We start from the raw sequence: 27,894 nt of genomic DNA, 5'->3' as shown, positions 1-27,894 counted from the left end.
CTCTCTCTCTCTCCATGTCGTTCGAGGCACGCTGCACTTGCATTAGCGATTTTGTGCACTAGCCACCGTGCACCTTGGTTGTTGTGCGACATAAAGGCAGAAGGCCGGCACCCCCCCCGGGACCTCCTCGCGAGTGCTCGAAAAAAACTTTTTTCCAAAAACTTGGCAAACCTACACATGTGAAACAACAGAGGTAAATTGACAGTTTTCTTACCTTCAAATAAAAAATTTAGAGGTGAATTTCAAGTAGGACTACATTGAACCTAGGTTTTTTTCGAGCACTGGTAAGGCCAAAAAAACACCTTCATTTTCTGTAGGCGCAAAAACTTATTGAATGCGTGCCCTTAACCTTCAGCAAAGTCCTTTCGATTTGCAACATCGAGTCGGCCGACTCGGCCTGACGATTAATACTGTCGGCCAGTTGGCATTGTTCCATTGGTGAAAGTGCGTGTCAGAAGCTCGAACACATTCATTCTTAAAGTGCTTGCAGCAAAACGGAAGTGGGTTTTCAAGCCTCTTCGCCATGGCAGAGGGGTTAATCAAGAGAAAGGCCAAAGCAGCATCTGTTGCAGCAGCAGCTGCGAAAGAGGATCCTTCATCTGCACCCTCCTTAACAATCAAGCACGAGGCAGTTTTCATTTTTGGGCTATTGTGCTTACTCCCTTACGTTTACTACATATATGTTCTGGATCTAGACGATGCTATCAAAAGATCTATCCACATCAATGCGGCAATGAGCTTTGCAGGCCTCGTGGCCACAGTTTATGTGATCCCTGTCGCAGCCAAATATGTGCTCAGAAGAAAAATGTTTGGTTATGACATCAATAAGAAGGGATCGCCTGCTGGGCTTCTTCAAGTGTAAGAAATTCTACATTTTTGTTTTTAATTGGAATGTAGAGTTCCTTCAGGTTCTGCACTCGCGAAGGAATTCTAACATTTGCTTGGGGACATGATTTTTATGGACAGACCAGAATCAATGGGCTTGGTGTCGGGCGTAGTATATCTGGTTGTGATGTTTCTCTTCCAGCACTTCTATTTTACCCCAGATTCGGAGGCAAGTGAAATTTTACCAGCTGTCATGTTTACTTTAGATGACAATAACTTTGTTGAAGTTTTTCTGAATCTATCCGCGCACCTCATTATACCGGCTGAATCATGGATTCGTCCTGCTGTTACCCAGCTGGGTAGTATTTGGGATAATGCTTTAATCAAAGTATGGTTGGGAAGCTTTGTGTGTATTAAGCTCCTTACATGAGGAAGAGTTTTCATACATGAAGCTTTGTATATGTGAAGCTCCTAACATGAGGAAGAGATGACATACATGTTTAATACAGGAACATTTTTTGGTGAAGTCTTATCCCCTAGAAAGGGCAAGTTGTCAAGAGCTTCTGCCATGTCTTTTTGGTTTCAGTATTTTTGGGAGCATTCAAATGAACATGCCCTTCTTTAAAGCTGAACCATTCCACCAACTTTTTAAGCTTTTGTGGAAACTCTTTTCTAAAGTTTCCTCGTGGTTTTTTTTGAAAAAGTACGCTTTGTGTCCTCGAGATCAGGGCGGACTTCTTTTCCAACAAAAGAGAGGTAACAATATCATAGTCCAATCTATGCCTTTGAGATCAGGGCGGACTTCTTTTCCGATAAAAGAGAGCTAACGATATCATAGTCCAATTTATTTTGCGGATCGGGAGATGCAAAGCTATAGTAGTTTAAGTCTGGAAGCAATCAAACCAACAATGTATCATTCAATGGAAGCCATTGATCATGGATAATCTTTGCTATCAACATGAAACCGTGTGTAACCAACACGACATGCCAGCTAGAAATCACCGATTGAGCACAACTGAAATAGACTTTAGAAGCTCAAGCCGATTGTTTCTTTGAGGGTTTTCCTGGAGAGCTACCTCCTTAGCGACCTGAAGATCATACGATTGATTTGATTCCCGGCAGCACTCCACCTAACCGGCCAACTTACGGAGCAAGCAAAGGCCAGAATGAGGAAATTATGAACCAAGTGAAAGAACTTCTTGGAAAGGATCTAATCCAGCCCAATAGATCACCTTAATGTTCATGTGTGCATTGACTACAGAGCTCTCAACAAAATCACCATCACGAACGGGTTTCCGATAGCGAGGATCGATGATATACTTGACAAACATGGTTCTACGTGTTTTGGTAGAATTGACCTGAAAAGTGGCTATCATCAAATTAGGATCGCTTTTGGAGATGTATACAAGATTGCGTCTAGGATGTCCTTTGGATTGTACGAGTATTTGGTGATGCCTTTTGGTCTCACAATGGCTCCTGCAACGCTCAATAGGATGATGGATAGGATTTTTAGAGAGTGCAGGTCATTCGTGGGCACTTGTTTCGATGATATCATTGTGTTCTCCAAGAGTGAAACAGAACACAAACACCATCTCATACAAGTCTTTCAGGCACTAGGACAACATAGATTGGTGGTCAACGGGAAAAAGAGCAAGTTTTGCTTGCCAAAAATACACTTTTTGGGACACATTGTTTCTGCAGAGGTTGTACAGATGGACGGCCAAATTAGAAACCATCAAGGATTGGCCAGATTTGAAAAATGTACGTGAAGTTTGAAGCTTTTTGGGATTATGTTCATACTAAAGGCAGCTCATTAGAAAGTTTGCAGAGATTGCTTCTTCGCTACACATTTTGACTCAAAAAGGAGTTCCCTTTGCTTGGGGACCATCATAAATTGCAACATTCAAGACTCTTAAGGAAAAGTTGACAACTGGTCCTGTATTGATTTTACCAGATTTGCAGAAACAATTTGAGGTTTAGTGTGATGCGTGTGGATGCAAAGTTGTAAATAGCCCACTCCTATATAAATACAAGCAACAATTGGCACTCTAGCCTTTATTTTAGGGGCCCCATGGGCTCAAAAGCAATCAAAAGCATCTTGTAACACAATTGTTGATCAATAATAAAGAAGTATTGTTAACAGCGTTCAATGTTGGGGCCCATACTTTGAAGGGGGACCTCGCATGTGTCATCTTTAGAGCAAGTGGTTCATATTGTATTTGAGTTTGTATTAGAGTGATTTTCCTGTTGCCACGTGGAGCTGGCAAGTTACAAATCGGTTGTAATAGGAACTCAAACCCAAGAAACTCCTGACATTGCAATCTGTAAGGATGACCAATCCTTGATGGTTGCAACCTTGGTTGGATCCATGCAAACAACTTTTGGAGAGAGGATATGACAAAGGAAATGAATCTTTCTCGTGAAGAACACTCTTCTGCATGTCGATAACCAACCAATGCTCTCTAAGAGCCTAGAACATTTTGTGGATCTCTTGAATATCTTGTTCATCATCATGTTTACAGTCGCAAGAGCATTGGTAGTAATGCCAAAAGGTACTAGAAACTCATCCAATTTAAGGTAGTTGTAAATGCAGTCTTGTGAAGGCCTTGAGGTGCAATCCTAACTACTCTCAAGATCAATCCTTCTCTAACATGTGGATCCATAACCTGTCAAGACATTTTCCACGACCTATATCACAGATTGGTGGCATGGCAATGCCTCTTTCGCAAGTTTTCTGCTGTGCTCGCTCATAGAGTGGACAACTGGTTTGGAAGAGTTATTGCGCACGCGCTCGAAGTGATCCTTTGGCTAGCTAAACCTAGCTCGAGCACTGTTGAAGCGGGGGATAGCTCCTTCAGAAGTGTCTGCGGAATAGCTAATTGGGCATTGGGTCATTTATCTTCTAATCAACTATTGGCTGCAGATATTCCTGCTCTTTTGTGTCTGACTCAAGATTGCCATTGCTGGCGGGAGTGGTTCCATGGCCTTCACAATCTCCCATAAGCCTTTGTTGGTGAGTTACATCTTCATGATAGATTCCAATAAGCTTAGTTACCATCCAATGTGCTACCTTTATTTGTACAAGGTTCACAAGTGATGCATATTTTACATTAGCTACACATTATGGTAGATTAAGAGGGGCCATGAGTAGAGTTTGTCAGATTGAATCCTGATCAGCATGAAATTTGTCAAATCGGTTGCTGCACAAAAGTTTCTTACTTGTCTGGAAAATGTCATCGCTCTTTTATGCGCACTTAAAATGTTTTAAGGTTTTTACCACTGTGTGATAACTGCTCTTAAATGTAAGTGGAGTGGAGATCAATCCCAGTTGTGAGCATGTAAACAGTAGAAGGATCGTTTCAGTTGTCTCCGATCTCCACCATTGCAGTATGTTGAGTCTTTACAAAGTTCCATCCTTAAATAAGGCTACTATGGTTAACCTTTCTCTCTTTGTGGCAGTGGCTTGTAGAGTACAATGCAGCCCTTGCATCCATATGCTTTATGATTCTTTTGGGATTTATGGATGATGTTCTTGACATACCTTGGCGCGTGTAGGTTATGAATGTAACCCAGCTTTCTGAAAGGTTTTACTTTCTGTATTGTGACGGACTTTGTAGTGGTTATCTTCTCTCAGAAAACTACTGGTGCCTTCATTTGGGGCTCTTCCTTTGTTGATGGCGTATGCTGGGGGAACCTCAATCCTTGTACCAAAGCCACTTCAAGGCTATATTGGGTTCGAGATATTGAACCTAGGTAATAAACCATTTGGTTACTATTCCCTCAAATGTCTTTGTTTCTAAACTAAAAAAACTTCCTTCTTTTTTTAAATGCATGCAGGATGGGTGTACAAACTCTATATGGGTTTTCTGGCGGTATTTTGTTCCAATGCAATCAACATCCATGCTGGAATCAATGGATTAGAAGTTGGACAGACTGTTGTCATTTGCTGTGGGGTATGCTTCGCTCGTCTATAGTTAAAAAGTGGTTGCACTCAAAGCTTATATGACTTTGAATATCTGTTAACATATCCCGGTGGATTAAATGAAACATCTTGTAGAGAGTGGTTTATAGAGTGTTGCTCTAATTAGTTGTCAAGTTGTAACCTCTTCTACTATCATGCTGCTCGAAATCCAGTATTTCATGTGAGAGGCACACTACTCCCATGTCTCCATAGGAAGGCTACAATTTGATTGACAGACACTGAAACGATTGATGGCTCTGGAACTCCCATGTTATGGAGCTTTCAATGCACTCTCTTTTGGCTACACATGTGCACACTACAAATGCTATATACTACCATTATTTTGTTGATGCTAAAAAATACGTTAGGGGAAAGATCGTAAAGGTTACTCATGTAAATTTGACAGGAGGTCTAGGTTTCGGGGCAGATTTTGTTGAATATCTGTGTAAGAAGCTCAATGTTTGCTACATGCTTAGTACTCCACGCTATTCTTAATTTAATGAGATGAATCAGAAATTCAATGCATGTTCATAAAGATGATGGCTTTGGGAGGTTTACTACATGAAAATTTACGATATTGATTCTTAAAGCCCTCTTTTGGAAATCCTTAATCTGTGAATTTTTCCATGAATGTGATGCATCTTTTGTTCTCAAGTTTGTAAATGTTTTCTCAAGACAAAAAATTGAATAGAACCTGAACTTATGTGATAGGCATATTTTCAAATTTGAACTTGATATGTAAGCTTGAAGGAGAGTGATGAAGAAACGAAAGGTCTGTCTGAAGAATGGATTTTGTATCGACAATGATAACGTCGATCATAATGGCATGTTTTGAAAGCACCAAAACAAAGGTCAATAGGTTTCCAAATGGTAAACATCAATTCATTGCTGGGATAATTCTCTAAACCAATTGCAAATTAATAGTCACGTATTGAAAAAGTACTTTGCTAGGTTGCTATCTGTTAGAAGGATGATATGTCTGTCTATAGGAAGAATTGTGAAAGTGGTTACTGAGCATATATGTAAAGAAGACTTATCTTGTTGACATCTCTTTCTTTCTTCTATTAGTGATGAATTATAAAGCAAGATTGAAAGGTGGAAAATGCGCTTAGGTGCATCTTAAATACATTGCTTTTGTATGTAAATATCTATGGGCATGATATTGAGTGATGGAATGAGATGTAGGCTGGCTTTTCATGTTATTTTACTTGCTTTAGCAAAACCAATTGGAACAGCTCTTTACACTCTTTGTTTGCATGTGAGGATCAAGATGCGATGGTTACAACTTGATGCTGAGGCTCAGAAAAGAATTAAAAAACCAAGAAAGGCTGTTTTCGTTGTAGAGCAGCTTTTAGATTTGTAAATGTGAGGGTCAACATGCTAGGGCCCTTCTTTGTTGAAGGGTAACACTTCAATTTGTTGATGTGGGCTTATTTTTCATGGTGTTTTACTTGCTTTGGCAAACCCAAATTTAAAACAGCTCTTAGCACTGTTTGTCTGCATGTGAGGGTCAAGACAAGATGCTATGGTTACAACAGCTTGATGTTGAGGCTCAGAAAATCACTAAACAAACCAAAAAAAGCCTGCCTATGTTGAAGGGCATAACTTCAATTTGTAGATGCATTAGCTTTGAGCCTCTAGAAGTCCATAGAATATTTGTTCTTTACAACGTTTCCTTGTTTAATGAAAACTTCACTTATATTGTCTCCTAAAGCAATGCACATGAAATGCTCTTAGCTTGTTTGAGACTTTACTTTGTTTGGCGCTCTACATGAGAACTCAATCTGTTTGCTCTATGATTTTATGCAGGTGCTTGTTCACAACATAATGCAAATTGGCTCAGTAGGACTTGAACGCCAACAAGCGCATGCATTCTCAATCTATCTTTTGCAACCGATGATTGGGGTGTCACTTGGTCTTCTTGCATACAACTGGTCAGATTGCTTTGACTGCTTGGCATTTTAATCTTTGTGCCTGATCCGGCTTGCACCCCTCCCAACTGGATATGCAAATCAATGCAGGTATCCCTCATCCGTGTTTGTGGGTGACACGTACACTTATTTCGCAGGCATGACATTGGCTGTGGCAGGGATCCTTGGACATTTCAGGTCATTTGAAAACCCTCACTTTGTTATCTTTATCAGCAGTATGCCATGATTGCGATGTGTTTAATTCATGTTTTGCGAGAATTGTATGGTATTACTATTTGTGCTTTGTTTCACAATGGTTGGGTAAATCTAGTTTATAAAATATGAGTACATTGTTTGCAGTGAAACATTACTCCTCCTTTTTCTACCACAGATACTCAATTTTCTATATTCTACACCACAGGTACAAAATACTTGCTTTCAGTAACTTTCTATTATTGTGAAGGTCTGCTTCTAATGTTTATTTTTGAACAGCTTTTCAAGATAATACCCTGCCCACGACATCGCTTGCCCATGTGAGGATAAGGCCTCTCCGCTCTTTTTTGAAGTAGAGCAAAATACTCTGGCTTTTCTCATTTTTTACCCTTCTCCACAGATTTGATCCAAAAACAGGGCTTCTCACAGGAACAAAGGATTTGAATCTTGTTAATTTGTTCCTTAGACTCTTTGGACGGTGTTCAGAATTGCAACTCTTGATCAGATTGCTACTCTTTCAGGTAAACTTTTATGAAGTCTCTGTCCTCTTGTAGCAGACTGTATAAATCGTCAAAGTTGTCCCACGTACAAATTGTTGCATTGATATCTGATAATTATGCTCGCAAGGTGTGACCAGTTGATATTGTGTTGATGTTTTCTATATTCAGTGGTGCATATACCACATACAAGTTTGTATTGGTTCTTCATATTTAAGGCGTTTAGTGAGAGGTTTCATTATGGCCGAGTGTGCCCTGTTTGTCCCTGAGATTTCAGTACCCAACCTCCACGCCGTTTTGAGCCCCAGCCTCCCCCTCCCTTAGGGCGTTGCTGATGGTTGGCAGCGGGCTTCTCGTTTCCATACTTTCCGCCAACAGCAGCCTGCTGCTGTCTACGGCGTCTCCTGCTATGTCATAGGTATTGGCCAATCCCGCTGCCCAGTCTAGAGCGAATCGACCTACTCTTGCCCTCATGCTCTACCAGGTACGGCCCAGGCTCCCCCACACACTACTCCAGCAGCTGCACCACTATGGACACATACCTTTTTTTTTGTGAGAACAGGGGCTGTAATAAAAAAAAAAATCTTGGGAAGACGAGCTCGCTGCTGCTGTCCCTCCTTGCGCTCCCCAGCCTCCTCCCCCCTCTTACGGTCCCTTTCCCCCCTCGCGCAATCCACCCTTTCTTTGACTTGCCCCCACCCCACTTCGCTGCCCTGTCTTCCTTGAGCTCCCCGCAGGCTGCTCTCACCTATTGTCACAAGACGGGCACCACGTGCCAATAGAAAAGAACAGACTGAACAAACTTTTAGCACTTCAATAACAACTGAACTGAGAGAGAGAGACGACACGCGACATGGAGTGGCGGAATTCCACCCCAGAGAGTATTGGCCCCAAACCTTGGCGCCCCTTTCGGTATTTCTTTATATTGTATCAACACAGTACAAGCGGGTACTCCAGACTCTGCACCTTTTGTAGGAAGCATTCCAGAGAATGAGCCCATGGCCTCATATTTAAAGGCCCTAGGCCCCAAAAGTAGTTTACATGAAACGCCTTCAAACTCAAAAGCTTCTGGTCCAAAAGCAATGCCAAAAAGCTGCCAGCGTAAATCACGGAATTCCATACAAGTGCCACGTCAGCAATCAGCGCAAAACGTGGAAGTCCCTACAGTCTGCCACGTCGTCATGTGAGAGCAATTTTCGGGTTTCCGTACAGTTGCCACGTCATCAGCTGCTACGCCAGTCTTTTTGTGTGTGTGTGTGTGGGTCCTGCTTTATTTTAATCCTTTATGTCACTTGGGCCCCATCGGATGGGGTACCATAAGTTGGTAGGACTTCTTCTTTTGCTGTTGCTTGCTCTTCTTAGGGTTTAGGGCCCTCGGCCGTGACCTGAAGGTTGGCTCTGCTCTTCAGTGACCGGACACGTCAACAGTTTGTGACACCTATTGGTGGCTTGCCACGTTGTCCTCGCCTTCTTTCTCAGCAACACACACAGAATGGCGGCCCCTCTTTCACCTTAGAGGGACTCTACTGAAGCTACCTCATTGGACACCGCGGAGCTGACCCTTCGACTTGCTCTTCTGGCGAGCTTGATGGCCAAGGTGGAACGGCTTCAAGCCACTTCAGTCATCTGCAAGATCATTGGCACACGGCCACCCAACAAAGGCGAGGTTCGGAACCTACTCCATGCCAGTCTCCTCACCGAAGTGGGCAAGATTATTGATGTGCAGATTCTCGGGAGAGGTATAGAGTTCGAGTCTCTTGAGATGGTAGCCATAGTGATCTCGATGAGCCGGCTCAACATTCGGGCGGCTCGAGCTTACTTTAGAGAGTGGCACCATGGCTTCAACCTGCCGACTTCGGATGTGATGGAGGAGGAGGTAGATCTTCCTATCTCAGTTTGCTTCCTAGGCCTGAGGCGGGAGTACCTCCCCCTACTCTTCAGGATTCGTTCCATGTTTGGGACGGTCTTGGAGACCTCGTTCACTTCAACTTTAATTGTGGCCAAGGTTGTGTGGGTTCTTTGTAAGGTGCAGCTGAATGAATGTTGTTCTTTCTCAAGATGAGTGCTCCATATTGTGCTCAAGGTTCCTTTTTGTTCTTATGGAAGGGAGAGCCTTCCGTTCTTAATGAGAGAGTGCTATGATCACGAACAAAGTCAGTGGACACTGGGCGTGCAAGTGTATGAGACTGAGAGATAGAGAGAGGAGAAATACGACACCAAGGATGATGTAAAACCCTCCTCTGAAGGCCCCACTCTTGTTGGCGAGAGTGGTCTACTATTGATTGCACAAACTTGTACAAAGTGGATGCATGTGAATGATGCAATTCAAGGCTATGTCGGCGATGACGACGGGGATGGCGAGACCGACCTAAGGGCTGAAATCTGCAACCTTTTATCTGCTGTCCAAAAACGCTGCTGGCTGAATTCTGCTCCGCTTGAAAACGCAATGGAAAACGCTGATTTGATGGTCTTTTATGGCTGAAAATCTGCTGCTCTGTCGGGGCTGAAATGGCTATGGAAAAGGGGCTGAAATTCACCTGCTGAAATTGTCCAAAGGCTGAAATCTATGGCTATCTTTGCTTGGATCAAAAACGCTATGCCGGAGGACCTGAGGCGATGGCAAGGGCTGAAAACGCTAAGGTTTGCAGGTTGCCGGCGGTGAGGCTATTGCTGAAAATGTGTAAGGTGCAGCGGAATGAATGTTGTAATTTCTCAAGATTAGTGATCTTTATTGCTCAAGGTTCCTTTTAGTTCTTAGGGAAAGAGAGAGCTTTCCGTCTTATGGAGAGTGCTATGATCACGAACAAAGTGGATGGATTGTGCGTGCAAGTGAATGAGACTGAGAGAAGGAGAGAGAAGAGATACGACACCGAGAGGTTGTAAAACCCTCCTCCGAAGGCCCCACTCTCGTCGGCGAGAGTGGTCTACTTTGATTGCACGAAGGTGTACAATGCGTATGCAATGGACAGATGCAATGGGGCTAAGCCGATGACGACGACGGCGATGACGATGACGACTTCGTGGCTGAAAATTGGGATCTTCTATCTGCTGGTTTTCATGGACTGTTTTGGGGGCTGAAATGGGCTGTTTCTACTGCAATATTAAGGCTGAAAATGACTGTTTTGTCGGGCTGAATTGGTGAGAACAAAACGCTGCTGTATCTGCTGATAACCTCCGGCAAATGGGCTGCGTTTTCCTTGCTTAAATCCCTGCTGTAAAACGCTGACCACCTGCTGTAAAACGCTGAAATTGAGGCCAAAAACGCTGCAGATCTGCTGCGTTTTTAATGGCTGAATGCTGAAGATAAAACGCTGGTCTCCCTGCAGGTTGAAGGCTGAATTCCTTGCTGTGTTTTGGTGCTTGGGATCGCTACTGATGCCAGGATAATGCTAACGTTAGTGGGTTCTGGGGGCTGTTGCTAGTGGAGGGAGACAACGCCAGGCTTGAGAAGTTTAAGGGATGGCGATGGCTGTCCTGGAAACGCCAAGGGAAGGGATCACGATGGCGATGAGGAAAACGCTGAGGAAAGGGAGTGGCCTCGCCAAGGACTTGGAGAGGGTCTTGCTGAGAGAGGGTGGGACACCTGTTGCTTGGGGAAGCCTTCCGTGTCTTTGCTCATCTGCCAATTTGTGCTAACTTGGGTTTGCTTATATATTAACTTACCCAATTCACCCTACTGAGTACCCAACAAAAGTCACTTAATAAATAAGTGAAAAATGTTAAAAATAGGGAAAAATGGGATAAAGTCATCTGACAAATCCCCAAACTGACTCTGATGGAATCTGATGGACATGCTTATGCTTATGCAGTGTGCAACCAGAGGATATGCATCTACACTGAGTGATTGGGCATGCACGGTCTACGAATAGACTCACAAAAGTGCCAGATCACTTCTAATCTAACTTGACTGGACTTGACGGAAACCCTGCTATGGTGTAGCTTGTCCACGGACACATAGGGTTGGGATGTGTCACGTGACATCCCCTCCTTTTTAAAGTGAGGTACTGGTACCGAGATGCATGGCTTCCTTGTAGTCTGCCAACAACTCTGGATAATCCTTGATGAAGTCTTCGTCTACCCACACCGCTTCATGGGTTCCTCGATCTTTGAACTTCAAAAAATACTGTCGTATTTGTTTCTTCGAACCATGGCGAAACCGATGCAACAAGACTTACTCCGGCTTCATGACTTCTGCTTGATCGATGATCTCCGGTTCTTCTTCTTAAAACGTCCTTTGGAGGTGTTCCCTGAAACACTTTCAACCAAGAAACATGGAAAACGTTGTGCATTGACTATGAGTTAGGCAACTTCAATTTCATTGAAACCTCATTAATCTTTTTGATGAGTGGAAATGGACTATACATACGAAAAGATAACTTAGGACATTTCTTTCCAACTTGCTTAAGACGCTGTTTCATAATTCGTAGATACACCCAATCTCCTTCCTTGATCGAGACCTCCTGACGATGCTTGTTAGCATGTCGAGAATAAGATTCCTGAGCCTTGCTTAGCCGAAGCTTCACACTCTCAGAAATCTCATCCAATGACCGACTCTCAGCATTGGCATCAGGCATTTGACTGACTGATCGAGTCAACAGTGACTGGAATCGGCGGCCAAAAGCTGCCTCATACGGAGTTCGACCAATAGCAGAAGAGAAGGAATCATTGAGAATAGCCTGTACTAATGGGAGATAGAGCTCCCATTGAGACCGTTGATCATGAACATAAGACTTCAACACATCAAAAGCCAAATGATTATAGATTTCCGTTTGACCATCTGACTGTGGATGAAAAGCCGATGAAAAATTCAACTTTGTGCCAAAATTTTCAAAGAGTGCACGCCAAAAGTTGGACGTAAACTTAACATCCCTATCTGAAACAATGGACTTTGGCAAACCATAGAGGGGGTACCAATGCTTTATGAACAATCGTGCAACATCTTGTGCAGTAACTGTGGCCTTACAAGGAATCAACATGCAAAATTTGCTGAAACGATCAACAATAGTTAAACATTGAGTGTTCCTTGAATGCTGACTTGGTGGTAAGTTAGTCACAAAATCCATAGAGATATTCTGAAAGGGTCCCTCGGGAATAGGCAGCGGAAGCAAGAGGCCTTGCTGCTTACCCCGAGGAGCTTTTACTTTTTGACATATAGTGCAATGTGTGACATTACTAAACACATCTTTTCGCATTTTAGGCCAATAGAAAAATCGTTCAATCTTTTCCAATGTGGTGTTCATACCCCTGTCCCCACTCGTGAGAGAGTCATGTGCATCATGCAATATGACTGGCCTGAGAGAGGGCAACACACATAGATGTTGACGAAAAAATAACAATCCATCACGAATGAGATAGTTGCTGGGCCCTTGGGAAGCAAGAGCCTGCAACCAATACTTACCAAACTCCAAATCTGCATACTGATTCTTCATGCTCTCGAAAGACTCACCCTGTATAGAAAAAGTGGTTCTTGACTCAAGAGCCAAAATCTGTCCTTTGCGACTCAACGCATCTGTAACAGGGTTAGCTTTTCCAGGCACATACTCAATCAAACCGCCAAATTGCTCAAAAAATTGTGACCAACGCGCTTGGCGATCACTCCAATGTGCACTAGGCATGGACTGTAGCCACTTGAGGGCTTGATGATCTGTGCGCACTATAAACTCTCTACCATACAAAAAATGCTTCCAATGCTTAAGAGAGTGAATGACAGACAAAAGTTCTTTATCATAAACTGAATAATTCTTTTCCGCACTATTAAGCTTTCGGCTAAGGAAAGCTACTGGGCGACCATGCTGTTGGAGCACAGCGCCTATGGCGACATTGCTCGTATCCGTCTATACCTCAAAGGGATCATCCCAAGAGGCTAGGATAAGACACGGTGCTTCTGTCACCGCAACCTTGAGAGCTGCGAAAGCTCCATGGCTGCCTCGGGCAAGTCTACGCGCTGACGGTGAGTCTTTACCCCTTTCAAAACATCAGTCATAGGTGCAGCAATGCGTGCAAAATTCTCTATGTGCGAACTATATGCTTGACATAAACCAAGAAAAGAACGCACATCATATGCAATTTTGGGCAAATCCCAATTACGAACCTGCTCCACCTTCGCGGGATCTAGCTTGATGCCTTCTGCAGAAATGATATAACCCAAATAAGTGACTTCAGTAAGAAAAAATTCCGACTTCTTAGCTGCAATATATAACTGACACTCATCCAAACGAGTTAGTACCCTTTCAACATCTAACTCCCACGATGCAGAAAAAATGAGAATATCATCTAAGAAGATGAACACACATACGCCTATCATATCGCCGAAACGGCCTACCATGAGACGATTGAACGTACCAACGGCTCCTGTCAATCCAAAAGGCATAACAATATACTCCCATTGCCCTCGCTCGGTGCGAAAGGCGGTCTTGAAAATGTCGCCTTTGAATACCCGTACCTGATGGTATCCACTTTTGAGATCGACCTTGTTGAAAACCTTTGCCCCATTGAGCCTATCGAGGATATACTCAATGCGAGGTATCGGAAACTTGTTCTTGACGGTCATCTTGTTTAATGCCCTGTAATCAACACACAAACGAGACGAACCATCCTTCTTGCGAACGAACAAAATAGGGGCAGCAAAAGGACTTACACTAGGACGTATGAATCCTCTAGCCACCAACTCCGTGAGTTGTTGCTCTAATTCTTCTTCCTGTGACTTGTTCAAACGGTAGGGAGCCTTACTGACAGGCTACGCTTCCTCCATAAGCTCGATGCGATGGTCCTCCTGCCGCTCCGGTGGGAGACGAGGTGGAAGATTATCCTGCAAAAAGAGATGTTAAATTTCGTAAACAACTCCGAATACTTACCTGGAGCCTGAATGCTCTGATAAACTAGAGCAGCATAAATGAATGTCGCTTGTGCTCCTCGTCGTAATTCACGCTTTACCTGTACATGCGAGATGAGAGGCAAAGAATGCAAGCCCTCCTCAGCACGAATGATGAGGGGGGAATTAGTATCGGAATGTAAAGTGATCGTGTTAGCACCAAATTTAATGTGAGCATCTAGTTCACGAAACCATTTAATGCCTAAAATCATATCACATCCTGAGAGAGGAGAAACAAGAAATTTCCTACGAAAAGAAGCTTGTTGAACTGTAAACATCACATCAAGGCACTCCTTCGTGATGACAGAGTCCATACGAGGAGCGAAGCCAGAAACCTCGAGAGGAGATTTATGACTAACCTCTAGGTGGGCTCTCTCAACAAGAGGGACTAATCACATCATGCATACTGCCTGGATCAAACAATATGATGAAACGCTGTCCTTTTACATGACCATAACACTTCAAGAGATATTCATCAATGTGTGTGTCAACGTCATGAGAAGATGTAGGTTGTGTTGTGACAGAGTTTGTGGTAGTTGTAGGTGCCTTTGGTTCTTTAGGTGGGACTGTTTTAGGACATGCCTTCTTAATGTGACCCTTAACATGACATTGAAAACATCTACCTTCTTTAGCATAAATCACTTGTTCTTCAGCCGTGATGTATCCTCCTATAATTCCTTGTGAAGCTTTTTCATCAGGGTGAGCTTAGGTTTTGCAGGTGCTTTAGCTTTACCCTTAGATTCATTGTTAGAGTTCTTTTCCGAGGAATTAGAGGAAGAAGGGCTAGAAGAATTACCATTCTTACCGTTCTTACCATTTTGTGTGTTCTGAGAATGTTGAGATGTCCCTTGAGAAGACTTGTTCTCCTTAGGCTTTCCCTTATTGTGCTTCATCTCTTGGGCGAGAGCGATTGCTACCGCCTTGTTGAGATCCGCGGGGTCAAAGACTTCAACATCAAACTTGATGTATTCGTCTAACCCAAAGAGAAAAGCCTCTTTGCGCTCATGCGACTTGCGTAGTTAAGTGCCTAGCTGCAAAACACGGTTAGAAAAAGACATGACTGGCATACCATGTTGCCTGAGATTATGCCAATCCTCTTTCAATTGTGCGAGGTACTGAGGTGGCATAAACCGCGCCTTGAGCTTGTCTTGGAAATCAGCCCAACTAAAAGAGAGGGGCGTGAAATCGTCGGTTGCCTCTAGGTGTGCGGCTAGATGTGCCTCTTGCCATGCATGGTACCAATTTATGGCATCACCGGCAAGGTACATAGCTGCCGTCAAAACTTTGCTATTGCTTGTTTTCTTAGTTGTCGCAAAATAAGCATTAAATTGATGCAACCAAGAATGAATAACAGTAGCATCCATCTTACCGTCATACTTATTGAAAGTCAACTTCTCTGTGATTGGATTGTGTGAATCCACATCGTGGCTTGCGCCACTTGACGAACTCCCACGATCTTTGGGTGGTTCGGTCTTGGAGGCTAGGATTTGGGCAATAAATTCTTGATTGCGAAGCTCCCTTTGAGCCTCACACTCGGTCTCCTTTTTTGCTTTTCGTTCATTTCATTCAGCGCGCTCGTGTTCAAGAGCAAGTCGATTTTCTTCTTGTTGTGCGGCAAATCTTGCGTTTCTTTCGTCGTGCTCGCTGTCCTTGGCTGCTTGATCTGCGACCATTCTTGCAATTCTGTCATCGCGCTCACGGTCCTGAGCAAGGCGATTTTCTTCTTGTTTTGCGGCAAGAGCAATGCGCTCACGCTCCTGAGTAAGGCGCTCGCGTTCTAAAGCAAGGCGCTTGTCTTCCTGTCTATCTATCATGGGCATCATCTGCATGACCATTGCCTCCATAGGGTTTGGCGTAGATGGCGAAGAGGGAAGGTTGGAAAAATCTCCGGGTGGGGAGAATCCTTCGTCGCCTCTCTCATGCTCATCACCTGAATGCGAAGTATCCATGCCGCTTCGGGTGACGACCATGCACTATGATCTTGGGGTCTTAAGCTCGCGAGGAACTTGGGTTCTTGAGGGTCTTGGTTCTTGGGTTCTTGCGGATCTTGAGGTTCTTGAGGTTTTCTTTCGCTTGCAAATCGGGTTGGAGAAGGATCTTCTCTTCACCCGAGTTCTACCCTTTTCTGTGGGCGAACCCCTTGGCGGCCTTGCGCTCACACCAAGGTTTCTTTTTCCCACCTCACGTCGATTGGCCGGCCGCTAAGTGCACGGTCCGCTCTCAATGAGTGAAAAGAGACAAAAGGGGAGGCTGGACAAGCCCTTCTTTCTTGGGATTCCTATCACTCTTCAACAAAACATGATTAGGAATTGACTCGCCCAAGTGAACTTGGGTTCGTGCGACCGCAACAAGCAAAAAAAATTCTTGTGGTTCTTCCCTTGAGTAATGCAGAACACTTCCAAAGCTCTGATACCAATGTAAGGTGCAGCGGAATGAATGTTGTAATTTCTCAAGATTAGTGATCTTTATTGCTCAAGGTTCCTTTTAGTTCTTAGGGAAAGAGAGAGCTTTCCGTCTTACGGAGAGTGCTATGATCACGAACAAAGTGGGTGGATTGTGCGTTCAAGTGTATGAGACTGAGAGAAGGAGAGAGAAGAGATATGACACCAAGAGGTTGTAAAACCCTCCTCCGAAGGCCCCACTCTCGTCGGCGAGAGTGGTCTACTTTGATTGCACGAAGGTGTACAATTCGTATGCAATGGACCGATGCAATGGGGCTAAGCCGATGACGACGACGGCGATGATGATGACGACTTCGTGGCTGAAAATTGGGATCTTCTATCTGCTGATTTCATGGACTGTTTTGGGGGCTGAAATGGGCTGTTTCTACTGCAATCTTAAGGCTGAAAATGACTGTTTTGTCGGGCTGAATTGGTGAGAACAAAACGCTGCTGTATCTGCTGATAACCTCCGGCAAATGGGCTGCGTTTTCCTTGCTTAAATCCCTGCTGTAAAACGCTGACAATGGAGGCCAAAAATGCTGCAGATCTGCTGCGTTTTTAATGGCTGAATGCTGAAGATAAAACGCTGGTCTCCCTGCAGGTTGAAGGCTGAATTCCTTGCTGCGTTTTGGTGCTTGGGATCGCTACTGATGCCAGGATAATGCTAGCATTAGTGGGTTCTGGGGGCTGCTGCTAGTGGAGGGAGAAAACGCTAGGCTTGAGAAGTTTAAGGGATGGCGATGGCTGTCCTGGAAACGCCAAGGGAAGGGATCACGATGGCGATGAGGAAAATGCTGAGGAAAGGGAGTGGCCTCGCCAAGGACTTGGAGAGGGTCTTGCTGAGAGAGGATGGGACACCTGTTGCTTGGGGAAGCCTGCTGTGTCTTTGCTCATCTGCCAATTTGTGCTGACTTGGGTTTGCTTATATATTAACTTACCCAATTTACCCTACTGAGTACCCAACAAAAGTCACTTAATAAATAAGTGAAAAATGTTAAAAATAGGGAAAAATGGGATAAAGTCATCTGACAAATTCCCAAACTGACTCTGATGGAATCTGATGGACATGCTTATGCTTATGCAGTGTGCAACCAGAGGATATGCATCTACACTGAGTGACTGGGCATGCACGGTCTACGAATAGACTCACAAAAGTGCCAGATCACTTCTAATCTAACTTGACTGGACTTGACGGAAACCCTGCTATGGTGTAGCTTGTCCACGGACACATAGGGTTGGGATGTGTCACGTGACAAAATGCAAAGAGAGAGAGAGCCTAGGCGATTAGATGAAAAAAATGCTAGACTACTTACTTGATGAAAAACGCTAGGCCTCCTGCTTGATGGAAGCGCCAAGGGTTGGGAGTCTTGCTGAGAGAGAGGGAACCTGTCGCCGAAGCCTGTTTTTCTCCTTGCTCATCTGCCAATTAGCGCTAAACTTGGTTTGCTTATATATTATCTTACCCAATTTGCCCTACCTACTTTCCAACAAAAGTCACTTAAATTAATAAGTGAAAAATGTCAAAAATAGGTAAAATAGGCTAAATGCACTGGAAAATTCGCCTAAAGGATTCTGATGGGAATGCTTATGATCATGCTGTGTGCAACCAGAGGATATGCATCTACACTAAGTGATTGGGCATGCACGGTCTACGAATAGACTCACATAAGTGCCAGATCACTTCTAATCTAGACTGACTGGACTGACGAAACCCTTGTTATCTAAGTAGCTTATCCACGGACACATTGGGTTGGATGTGTCACGTGACATCCCCTCCTTTTTAAAGTGAGGTATTGGTACCGAGCTGCATGGCTTCCTTGTAATCTGCCAACAACTCTGGATAATCTTTGAAAAACTCTTCATCGACCCACACCACTTCGTGGGTTTCTCGATCCTTGAACTTCAAAAAGTATTCTCACTTGCTTCTTCGAACCATGTCGAAACCGATGCAACAACACTTTCTCCGGCTCCATGACTTCAGCTTCATCGATGATCTCTGGTTCTTCTTTCGAAATGTCCTTTGGAGGTGTTCCCTGAAACACTTTCAACCAAAAAACATGGAAAATGAGTTAGGCAACTGCAATTTCATTGAAACCTCATTTATCTTTTTGATGACTAGAAATAAACCATACATACGAAAAGACAACTTTGGACACTTCTTTCCAACTTGCTTAAGACGTTGCTTCATGATTCTTAAATACACCCAATCTCCTTCGTTGAACGAAACATCCTGACGATGCTTATTAGCCTGCCGTGAATAAGATTCCTGAGCCTTGCTTAGCCGAAGCTTTACACTCTCAGAAATCTCATCCAATGACTGACTTTCAGCATTGGCATCAGGCATTTGACTGACCGAGCGAGTCAAAAGTGACTGGAACGGACGGCCAAAAGCTACCTCATACGGAGTTCGACCAATAGCAGAAGAAAAAGAGTCATTCAAAATAGCCTGAACCAATGGGAGATAGAGCTCCCACTGAGACTGTTGATCATGCACATATGACTTTAAAACATCAAAAGCCAATTGATTGTAAATTTCTGTTTGACCATCTGATTGTGGATGAAAAGCCGATGAAAAACTCAACCTGCAAAGAACTCGACTGTGAGGCCCTCCTCCTGCCAATGACCTGATGCAGCGGGGCGGGCCTCTCTTTGTGCTGCAAGTATGTGACGTCCAAGCCGAATAGTGTACTGAAAGAAGGGGACTCCTGGGCGGTCTGCAAAAGAGAAAGGGTCCCTCCATAGCCACTCACCAGGATCCCACTGTACTCGTGCCAGTGGACAACACTCCCAAGCCCATAGCCTCCAGTGTCCAGTCTCAAGAGCTGCTGGGTTAGGGTCTATGACGCAAGTCCTCCCACAGATGCCCACAACTCGGATCCTCTGGAAACAGCACTCTGCTACCTGCGGGGCCTCTACTGCAACTCGCTGTAATCGTCCCCCACCCTGAAGCTCGAAGAATAGGGCTGGGACAGTCTCTGAGCAGACCCTGACTGAAATGAGAACCTCCAGTCGTGTGAAAGCTCCCATCCACCGGGGTGCTATTGTCTCGAGAGGCGTGAGCCACTCAACTGGAACTGACTCTGAGATGTCTTGACACATGCTCTGCACCCCTCTCATGCCCTGTAGCGGGACACCCTGCACCTCCTCTGACAAACCTGTGAACTCAAGCCAGTCACCTAGAGAGCGCCATGGGACCCCAAGAAACATGAGGCCGACTCCCAACCAAGTGGCCTCTCTGAGTGCTAACCATGGGGTTCCATACGAGGGGCTGCCGTAGGCGCTCCTCCGTGCACGTCGGCTGTCTCTGCTCTAGGCCACGCCGTAAGAGCTCCCAAGATCGAAGCAGACTCACAGCGAATCGGTCCTCCAGTCTCCTGCTCAAACCAACTCGGCGCAACTTTGTAAAGATCCATCTGGTCGAAGGTTGCCAAGGGCCTCCTGACTGAGGCACCCTGGCACGAAGCCTCTGCAGCAAGAACTCCTTCCAGGGCTCCTCATCTGGAAGAAGTCCTCTGACGACGAAATTCCCAAGAAGGGCTCTGCTCTGCTGTGCTGGATCAATGATCCCAAGCCCTCCCTGAGAACAAGGAAGTGTGATGACCGACCAAGCCACCTTGGCTCAGGCAATCTGAGTGTCACGACCTTACCAAAGGTAGTTCCTGATCAACCTCTCTACCTGGCTGATACAAGAACTCGAGAAAATCCAGCAAGAAGTGATGTACCACATAGTCGCCAACAACACCTGGTTGGCAACTACCACTCTACCAGCCAGCGAAAGTCGTGCTGAGCTCTAATGTAACAGCTTTCTCCTGATGGACAGGAGAAGAGGAGCAATCTGCTGCTGGGGGGACAAATCCAAACCAACCTGACAACCCAAGTACCGAATTGCAGTCCCTTGAGGAATCCACCTGAAACCCTCTCCTGGCATCCAATCTGGCACAGGGGCACTGCCAACCGAGAAAGCCACTGTCTTTCTCCAGTTGATCAGTGCGCCCGATGCACAGCAGAAGGTCGCCAGAGCCTACTCACATTTGTGTAGATTGGCCTCCTGGCCCTCTAAGTACAAGGCTGAGTCGTCGGCAAACTCAACGTCCAGAAGCTCATCTCCCCGTATAGGGAGTGCGAGGCCCCTCAGACCAACCTGCTGTGACACCAGAAATCTGCTCATCGCCTCCGCATAGAACAGAAAGAGAAAGGGGGCAAGAGGACAACCCTGTCTGACCGAACGTGTGAGCATGAAGCGCTCTCCTCTACCTCCTGCCAAAAGCACGTGACTGTGAGCCTGTCTGTACAAAGCTGACACCCCTCTGATCCAAGCATCCGAGAAGCCCATCTTGCGTAGAGTGCCCTCTAGAAAGTCCCAGTCAACTCTGTCGTATGCCTTCTCAAAATCGAGAAGGAGAATCACAAGGTCCTCCCCACGGAGCCGTGCGAGGGCAGAAGCCTCCGAGAAAGTGAAGATGTTGTCAAGGATACTGTGTTCTTGACAAAACCTGTCTGAGTCCCATGTATAAGGCTGTCCAAAAGTGGATGAATCCTCAAACTCAGAGCCTTGGCAAGAATTTTGTAGGCTGAGTTGAGGATGGTGATGGGGCGCCACTGTCGAATCTCATCCAAGGAGCCACCCTCCTTTGGAATGAGGTAAATCAGGCCCTCACTCATGCTATCCGGCATCACTCCTGTGTGCAGAATGTATTGAAAGGCACTACAAAGATCTGGGCCAAGCAGGTCCCAGTACTCCAAGAAGAAACTGGGAGTCAGCCCATCCTCACCTGGACAGCTACCACGAGGTAGGGCCCTAAGAGCCGTGTGTAGCTCCTCAAGCTGAAGAGGCATCTCTAGCCTCTGGCGCATCTCCTCAATCACAAGACAAGGCATCTGTGCCCAAACCTGCTCTCTGCATGCATCCTGTCGCTCTGACTGGGGCTCAGCCGACAGTAACTCACGATAAAAGTCAGTAGCAACTGCACGCATATCCTCGGGCTCACAAACAATTGACCCATCGGGTCTCCTCAACTGATTGACCTTGGCATGCGAGTGCCGAGGTTCCGCGATAGATTCACTCCACCCACTCTGCGGTCCGACCTAGAGAAGGCAAGACTCTCTGGAGGCCTCACAAAGCCAGAGTGCTGCCATGTATCCGAGACCCTCAAAGTCATACACAACCTCTCCCAAGCTGCTAACTGGACTCCATGCACAGTAGCATGGCTGCCTCCAATCCTGTCAGAAGGGTCCTCCAACATGTTGAAGTCCCCCCCTACACACCAATGGTCAGCCTGTGGCAAAGACTCAACAATCTGTGACCAAAACTCTGCACGAGCACTTGCCACATTGGGCGCATAGATGTTCAGGAAGCCCACAAGGCCACCCTGAACCTGCATAGTAATCCACCGAGCCCTGCCTGGCACAATAATCCCTCTGCCCACAATGGCCTGCTGCAATGAGTCCGCAATAGTCATACATACCCCACCCTGGATGCCTCCAGGTCCAAAAGCAGCTGACCAAAAGGTATCATATCGTCCACGCAAAATCTGACCACATCGCCGAATGCGGCTCTCAGACAGATGGTGCTCCTGTAGCATAAGGAGATCAATCTCTCCTCCCACAAGGCAACGCTGAAGCTCCTGTGGCAACCGGCCCCGGTGTCGCTGAAACTGGGGCCCACCTAGTCCCTGCACGTTCCACGAGACGATCCTCATGGGGAGCGAGAGAGAACAAATGCTGTCGCAGCAGCAAGACGGGCTATCTTCGAGGCTGGCTTGGATGGGGAGTAATCCGCATCCGAGCGTCCTCTAGATAGGCGAGACTGTAGTAAGTGCCTAGTCCAATCCCAAGCAGAGCGAGCCATACGTGAAGCAACCTCCTCTGTCCAGGAGTCCTCATGAATGTATACATAGCAAGGCAAACACTGCGTATCAGCAAAAAAGTACACCACAGTGTGCCTACATCCTGCTGAGTCTAGGGGTGTCACCGCAAACTTGGCCAATGGCCACAACGTCTGCAATAAATCTGTAACTCCAAGTTCTCCCATGTGATGAGAGAACTCGAGAACCTGTGTATGCAACCATCCCACCACTGAGTCGAGGGACCACTCTGTCTCGGTCCTACCACAGAGGGGGAAGGAGAAACCAACTGCTGAGTCCAAGGCCTCTGTCCCCCTAGCGGCGAGGAACAAAGCATGGACCCTGAAGCAGGCTGCCTCGTGGTCTGCTGCGGAGTCGCCGAGAAAGCGAGTGAACCCGTAGTCGAAGAAATCCCAGCGGTGTTGGAGGTCAATGCTCGTCAGACCACGAGGGATAGCTGCAAGGGAAGATGTCTGAATCTGCAGAGGGGGCCGCAAGAAGGGCTGACCCTCTCTCTCTAGGAGACTCGTGGCAAAGGCGCTGCCAAGAGATCTCCTAGCCGCCAGCGAGGGACCAGTCTCCCGAGTCGATTGTGGAACTGGAGCAGGAGGGGGGGGAGAAGGAGCTGGAGGGGGCAGGGGGGAGGAAAAGCAGGGAGGGGCGAAAGAGGAAGAAGGGCGAGGTGGTGAGTGGACGGGAGCAGAGGGCGGGGGGGGGGGGGGGGGGGGGGATGAGGAGGAGGAGGGGAACTCTGAAGGGGGGGCGATTGGCGAGGGTGAAGCGGAGGTGGAGGTTGGCGCAGGGGAGCCGGCTCCTCTTGCTCAAGAGGACCAAAGCGGTTCCCTGTGGGAACCCACTGCTGCTGAGTAGGCACTTGAGGGCCACTCTGAGTGTCAGGCTGTCGCTGTGGCCCCTGGCATCGAAGGCCACGGGCCTGCTGCCACCCCTCCTCCGTTGGAGCCCCAGGCTCGGAGGGCGACTCTGAATTTGTGCGCTGTGCCGCTCGCTGTGGCTGCGGCCCAGCCTTGGCAGGCTGAGGTTGAGGTGCAGGTCGTGGCCTCCTCCGTGGGCAGGCCTTCGCTAGGTGGCCCATCTGTCTGCAAATGAAGCACTGGTTCGGAAGACCCGAGTACTCCACACTCTATCTAAACGAACCCCCACTCACCCGAGGCAGAAGGATGACCTTCGGGAGCATGTGGGTATCTCTGACCAAAACTCGAACTGAGGGGATGCCAGCCGCCTTGGCAGCTACTGATGCTGCCGTACGAGGTGTCTCTCGGACAGTCCCGATGGCGGAGCCAATCTTGGAGAGAAGTGGTAGGTACTCCCTCCGTAAACCCGGAAAGCAGACTGAGATGGGGATGTCTGCCTCCTCTACTAGCACATCCGAAGTCGGGTCAAAACCATGACGCCACTGTCGAAAGTGGGCGCGTGATGCTCGGATGGCCAGTGGACTCATAGCTATGACCTTGGAAGCCATCTCGGAGGTCTCGAACTCAATTTGGTAGTACCCCCGTCCGAGAATTTGGACATCCAAGATCTTGCCCACCTCTGCGAGAAGGCGGGCCTGGAGAAGGTCACGCAGCTCTCCTCTGCTTGGTCGGGTGCCGAGAATCTTGCAAATGACTGAGGTCGCCTGCAGACGCTCTACCTCTGCGGCTAGGCTCGCTTGCTTTGTCGGCGAAAGAGCAAGTCGAATGTGGGCTCAGCGGAATCGGGCTTCGGGGGCTTCGGAGGAGCCCCTCTGGGGCGGAGCATGAGCCTCCATAAGTGTGTGCTGCTCTGAAGGAGAAGGGCGGGCGTGAAGGCTAACGCTTGAAAGCTCGGCAAGGAGAAACCAAATGAAAATCCACTGCCAAGCAAATTAAACGAGGCCTTCGGAGTAGGGGGGGGGGGGGGCGTGAGGATATGGGGCTGGAGCGGCGAGGGCAGCGGGCAGCGAACAAGAGGGGTGGCAGCGGGCGGGGCTGCGCGCAGGCTGGGTGCAAGCACAGCAGCGCGCGCGGACAGAGCGCGCAGGCAGGGGGCAGCGTGCAGCGGGGGCAACGCAAGGGCGAAGGCGGAGGGGGGGGCTATGGCGCGGGAGAGCAGGTGCAGGCGGGGGGGGAGGGGAACGCGCAGGAGCAGCAGCGAGCACCGTCCAGCTCAAAGGCTTGGTGACCTACTTTGGCCTTGATTAGGTTTCGTAATTCCGTTTTCACGATCTGAATTTCCTCATTCTATATCCCCCGGATCTCTCTCCTTAGTTCTCTCATCATGTCTCCATACATGGAGTTCCTGTAGCTCTAAGCGTTCGCGTGCATTTCCTTCCTGATGTCATCCCTCATATAGTTTAGCTCTGATTTGAGCATCACCTGGACCTTCTCCATCAGTAGCTCATCATGTATCCTGGAGGTTTTCCCAACTCGTAAGGATACAGGTGATAGTACAATATCTCTGTTTCTCTGTTTGAAAGTAGCCGTTGTTTTTTTTGGGGTGGTGTAGCTATCTACACCCGGCCCTTCCCCTTCGGTAGGCGGATCCATCGAACCCGAGCCACAAATGTGGGGTAGGGTACTAGGGTGAGGGACTGAGAATAAGGCAAACTTAAAGGTTTATCTTAAAGCTTAAAAACCTTTAAACTTCAACGTAGGAGATATTTGTCTTTCTACGCGTAGATGAAGGGGGGGTGCCGGGGACTTGCTATGCGTAGGAAGTCCTTTACGCATAGAAGAACTTGCAGAGAGGAGAGGGCTTGTGTGCGTACGGAACAGGTCGCGCGCTGGGGTGGTCCGCACAGACGCAGGCTTAGGCACAGCTGCCTACGGGGTCAGGTCCCCTGCCTCTGTCTGCGGGTTGCTGCGAGAGAGAGACCGCGTCCCGCTGCAGAGGGAGAGAGACCTGCTCGCGTAGGACAGCAGCGGAGTAGGACAGCTCGAGTAGGAGGTCGCATGAGCTCGCGTAGGACAGCACCTCGCGTAGGACAGCAAAATGCCAAAATGACCTATGAGACCAATCCATTACAAACCGGTGAATCTGATAGATAGAGAGAGAGAGAGAGAGAGAGAGAGAGAGAGAGAGAGAGAGAGAGAGAGAGAGAGAGAGATTTCACACCATGTGCCTTGTTGTCGTGTTGACCAGCTTCGCTTTTGGCTGTTGTGGGCATTGCTGGTGCTACAATCAGTGAAGCCCTGTTTTTCTTTTTGTTTTCTTTTTTGGGATAAAAAAGCATTGTACAAGTCCTATGTAAGTGAATCTCGGTAGGAATGAGAGGAAGGGAGAAAGAAAGTGCACTGCTTATTCTAGTCTTCACTATGTTGTCTTCTCTTAAGTGGCGTTCTGAGCTTTGTGAAGTTGGATTTCTAAGTTGTGTAGTCCTTCATTGACCTCTAACACTATCAAGCAGAGGTTCTTGAATTGAGGTTTGTGGTAAAAGATTTTGCAATTATTTAAGATTTGAAATCGAAGGACTGTTTTGTTATTGCCTTGGGAATGATTTCCAGGCTGGTTAAGCCCTTACATGGTGGGAAAACTAATATTCTGAACTGTTGTTTGCAGGCACTCTCTGTTGCATTATGTTTCCTTGTTCGATATATAGTGGCAGGATGGTACAAGTAGAGGGGTTTTGAAACAAGCTGAACGTTCTATGAACTTGCTAAAAGGGGAAAGCCAATGAACCTGAAGATTAGGTGGTGGACAAATAGTGACACAACGGAAGCTTTGAGCATGGAGGCGTCAAAAGTGTACAATATGGAGCTATCATTGTAGAATGCGATTGTCTTCTCCCATTTCCTGTATTCAAACAGGATTGTGCACATGTGTGTTTACAAGGAGTTGGTGTGCTATCCTGCATACAAGAAACAGAATCCAAGATGATGTTGAAGTTTCCTTTCATGTACACAGCTGGGCATGTTAATTAATGCACACGTTTAGTAAGCTATTGCTCCATCGAGTTGTTGGTTGTATAGATGCACATAATGCACGTCTGATCATCAAAATTTAGGTATAGACGAAAGGCATGCACATGCAAACTCTTTACATTCAAAGCATGGAAATATGCACTTGACCACATAATATTGTGTAGTTTTGCCATGTAATCACATACAAACTTGGGCTGTCGTTCCTTGATTGGGCAACATGGTGAAATTAAAAGGGTGTTGAGTACAAGAGGAAATGAGCTTGGGAAGTCCTAAATGAAGCTGAAGTAGGCAACCATGCCATTTGTGTTGAACTCTTAAGCTCTGCATCCAAAGTTTGTACTTGATATTCCCTCTTGTATATTGTTGTTAGCATAGCGCCCTTGAAGGAACATTAAGAAAGGAGAATAATTAAGATATCTCACTTGTCATTGGAGGCTTCTCTTCCTTTCTCATGGTTGTGTTCTCAATGCTAAAGTAGAATGGTCGCAATTCTTCCAGGTCAATGGAGACCGACTCTTGATTGTGTTCTCAATGCCAATCTAATATGCTCTTTCATAGTGTCTGATTCTCAAGAAAGAAAGGCATACAAAAAGTATATAAGACGATTTGTATCATCATCCTTGAGGGTCCAATATGGACCATATAAAACATGTCCCTGGTCTATGGTGAGATGATCGATGATTCCATATACATGAGCATTGAGGCTTCGAATTGGCAATTGTGAGTCCACAAAGTGCCTAGGAGAGAAAGGTTTGCAGGGAGTGATCAGGGTTGAATGAGAGGGAAGCAAGCTTGAACTTTGATTAAAAGCCGAACTCAAGTAGGGTACGACGCTCAGACCCTCAAACTTGAAAGGGGGCATGGTGTGCATACATGGACTCTTCCACAGTGGTATGACTCTTCCCTAGTGCCCCAATGCCCTAGCTCACATAGAAGGGAAGAGCTAAACCACATCCTTCCTTTAGTGTGATAAGGGAACAGGTTCAAGCATGAATATGTGGGCATGGCCTCCTCTCTCAAAGGAGAACATGCTTTTGTAATTGGGGGCAATGTGTGTGGTGCGCGACTCTTAATTTATCCCATGCAGTTATACATTGGTGTGTGTGTGTGAGAGAGAGAGAAGAAGAACTTCTTTTGGCTTTGGAATAGCTCCAAGCGACATGATCTTCTTGATAAGAATTATGAAATAAAACTCGAGCGGAAAATGGAATAACCAATTTATTGGTTAAAAAGCTGTTGGCTTTGGAATAGCTCCAAGCGACATGATCTTCTTGACAAGAATTATGAAATAAAACTCGAGCAGAAAATGGAATAACCAATTTGTTGGTTGTAAAGCTCTCTCTCTCTCTCTCTCTCTCTCTCTCTCTCTCTCTCACACACACACACACACACACACACACACAAAATGAAGAGGGTTTTCAACATCCTTGCAGC

The 27,894-nt window shown here is 46.4% G+C and overlaps 1 protein-coding gene across 1 annotated transcript; it reads left to right on the top strand.

Moving 5' to 3' along the window:
* The first annotated feature begins 338 nt into the window (after positions 1 to 338).
* Positions 339 to 26,659, top strand: LOC147442086 (uncharacterized). Its single transcript, XM_086528389.1, has 11 exons — positions 339 to 858; positions 967 to 1,054; positions 4,285 to 4,376; positions 4,460 to 4,578; positions 4,663 to 4,778; positions 6,596 to 6,720; positions 6,808 to 6,894; positions 7,057 to 7,117; positions 7,189 to 7,229; positions 7,310 to 7,430; positions 26,099 to 26,659. Exons 1-11 carry the CDS (start codon positions 524 to 526, stop codon positions 26,156 to 26,158), a joined length of 1,245 nt encoding a protein of 414 aa, XP_086384515.1. The 5' UTR covers positions 339 to 523; the 3' UTR covers positions 26,159 to 26,659.
* The last annotated feature ends 1,235 nt before the right edge of the window (positions 26,660 to 27,894 follow it).

Source organism: Adiantum capillus-veneris, chromosome 14 (assembly GCF_014529385.1).
Source record: "Adiantum capillus-veneris isolate H3 chromosome 14, ASM1452938v2, whole genome shotgun sequence".
Taxonomy (NCBI): Eukaryota; Viridiplantae; Streptophyta; class Polypodiopsida; order Polypodiales; family Pteridaceae; genus Adiantum; species Adiantum capillus-veneris.
Note: the sequence above shows the minus strand (reverse complement) of the source record. Positions and strands in the feature narration are given on the sequence as shown.

Coding starts and splice junctions, on each gene's coding strand:
- LOC147442086 (XM_086528389.1), top strand. CDS start 524: ATGGCAGAGGGGTTAATCAAGAGAAAGGCCAAAGCAGCATCTGTTGCA. Junction 1,055..4,284: donor ATTTTACCCCAGATTCGGAG/GCAAGTGAAATT, acceptor TCTTTGTGGCAG/TGGCTTGTAGAGTACAATGC. Junction 4,377..4,459: donor CTTGACATACCTTGGCGCGT/GTAGGTTATGAA, acceptor ATCTTCTCTCAG/AAAACTACTGGTGCCTTCAT.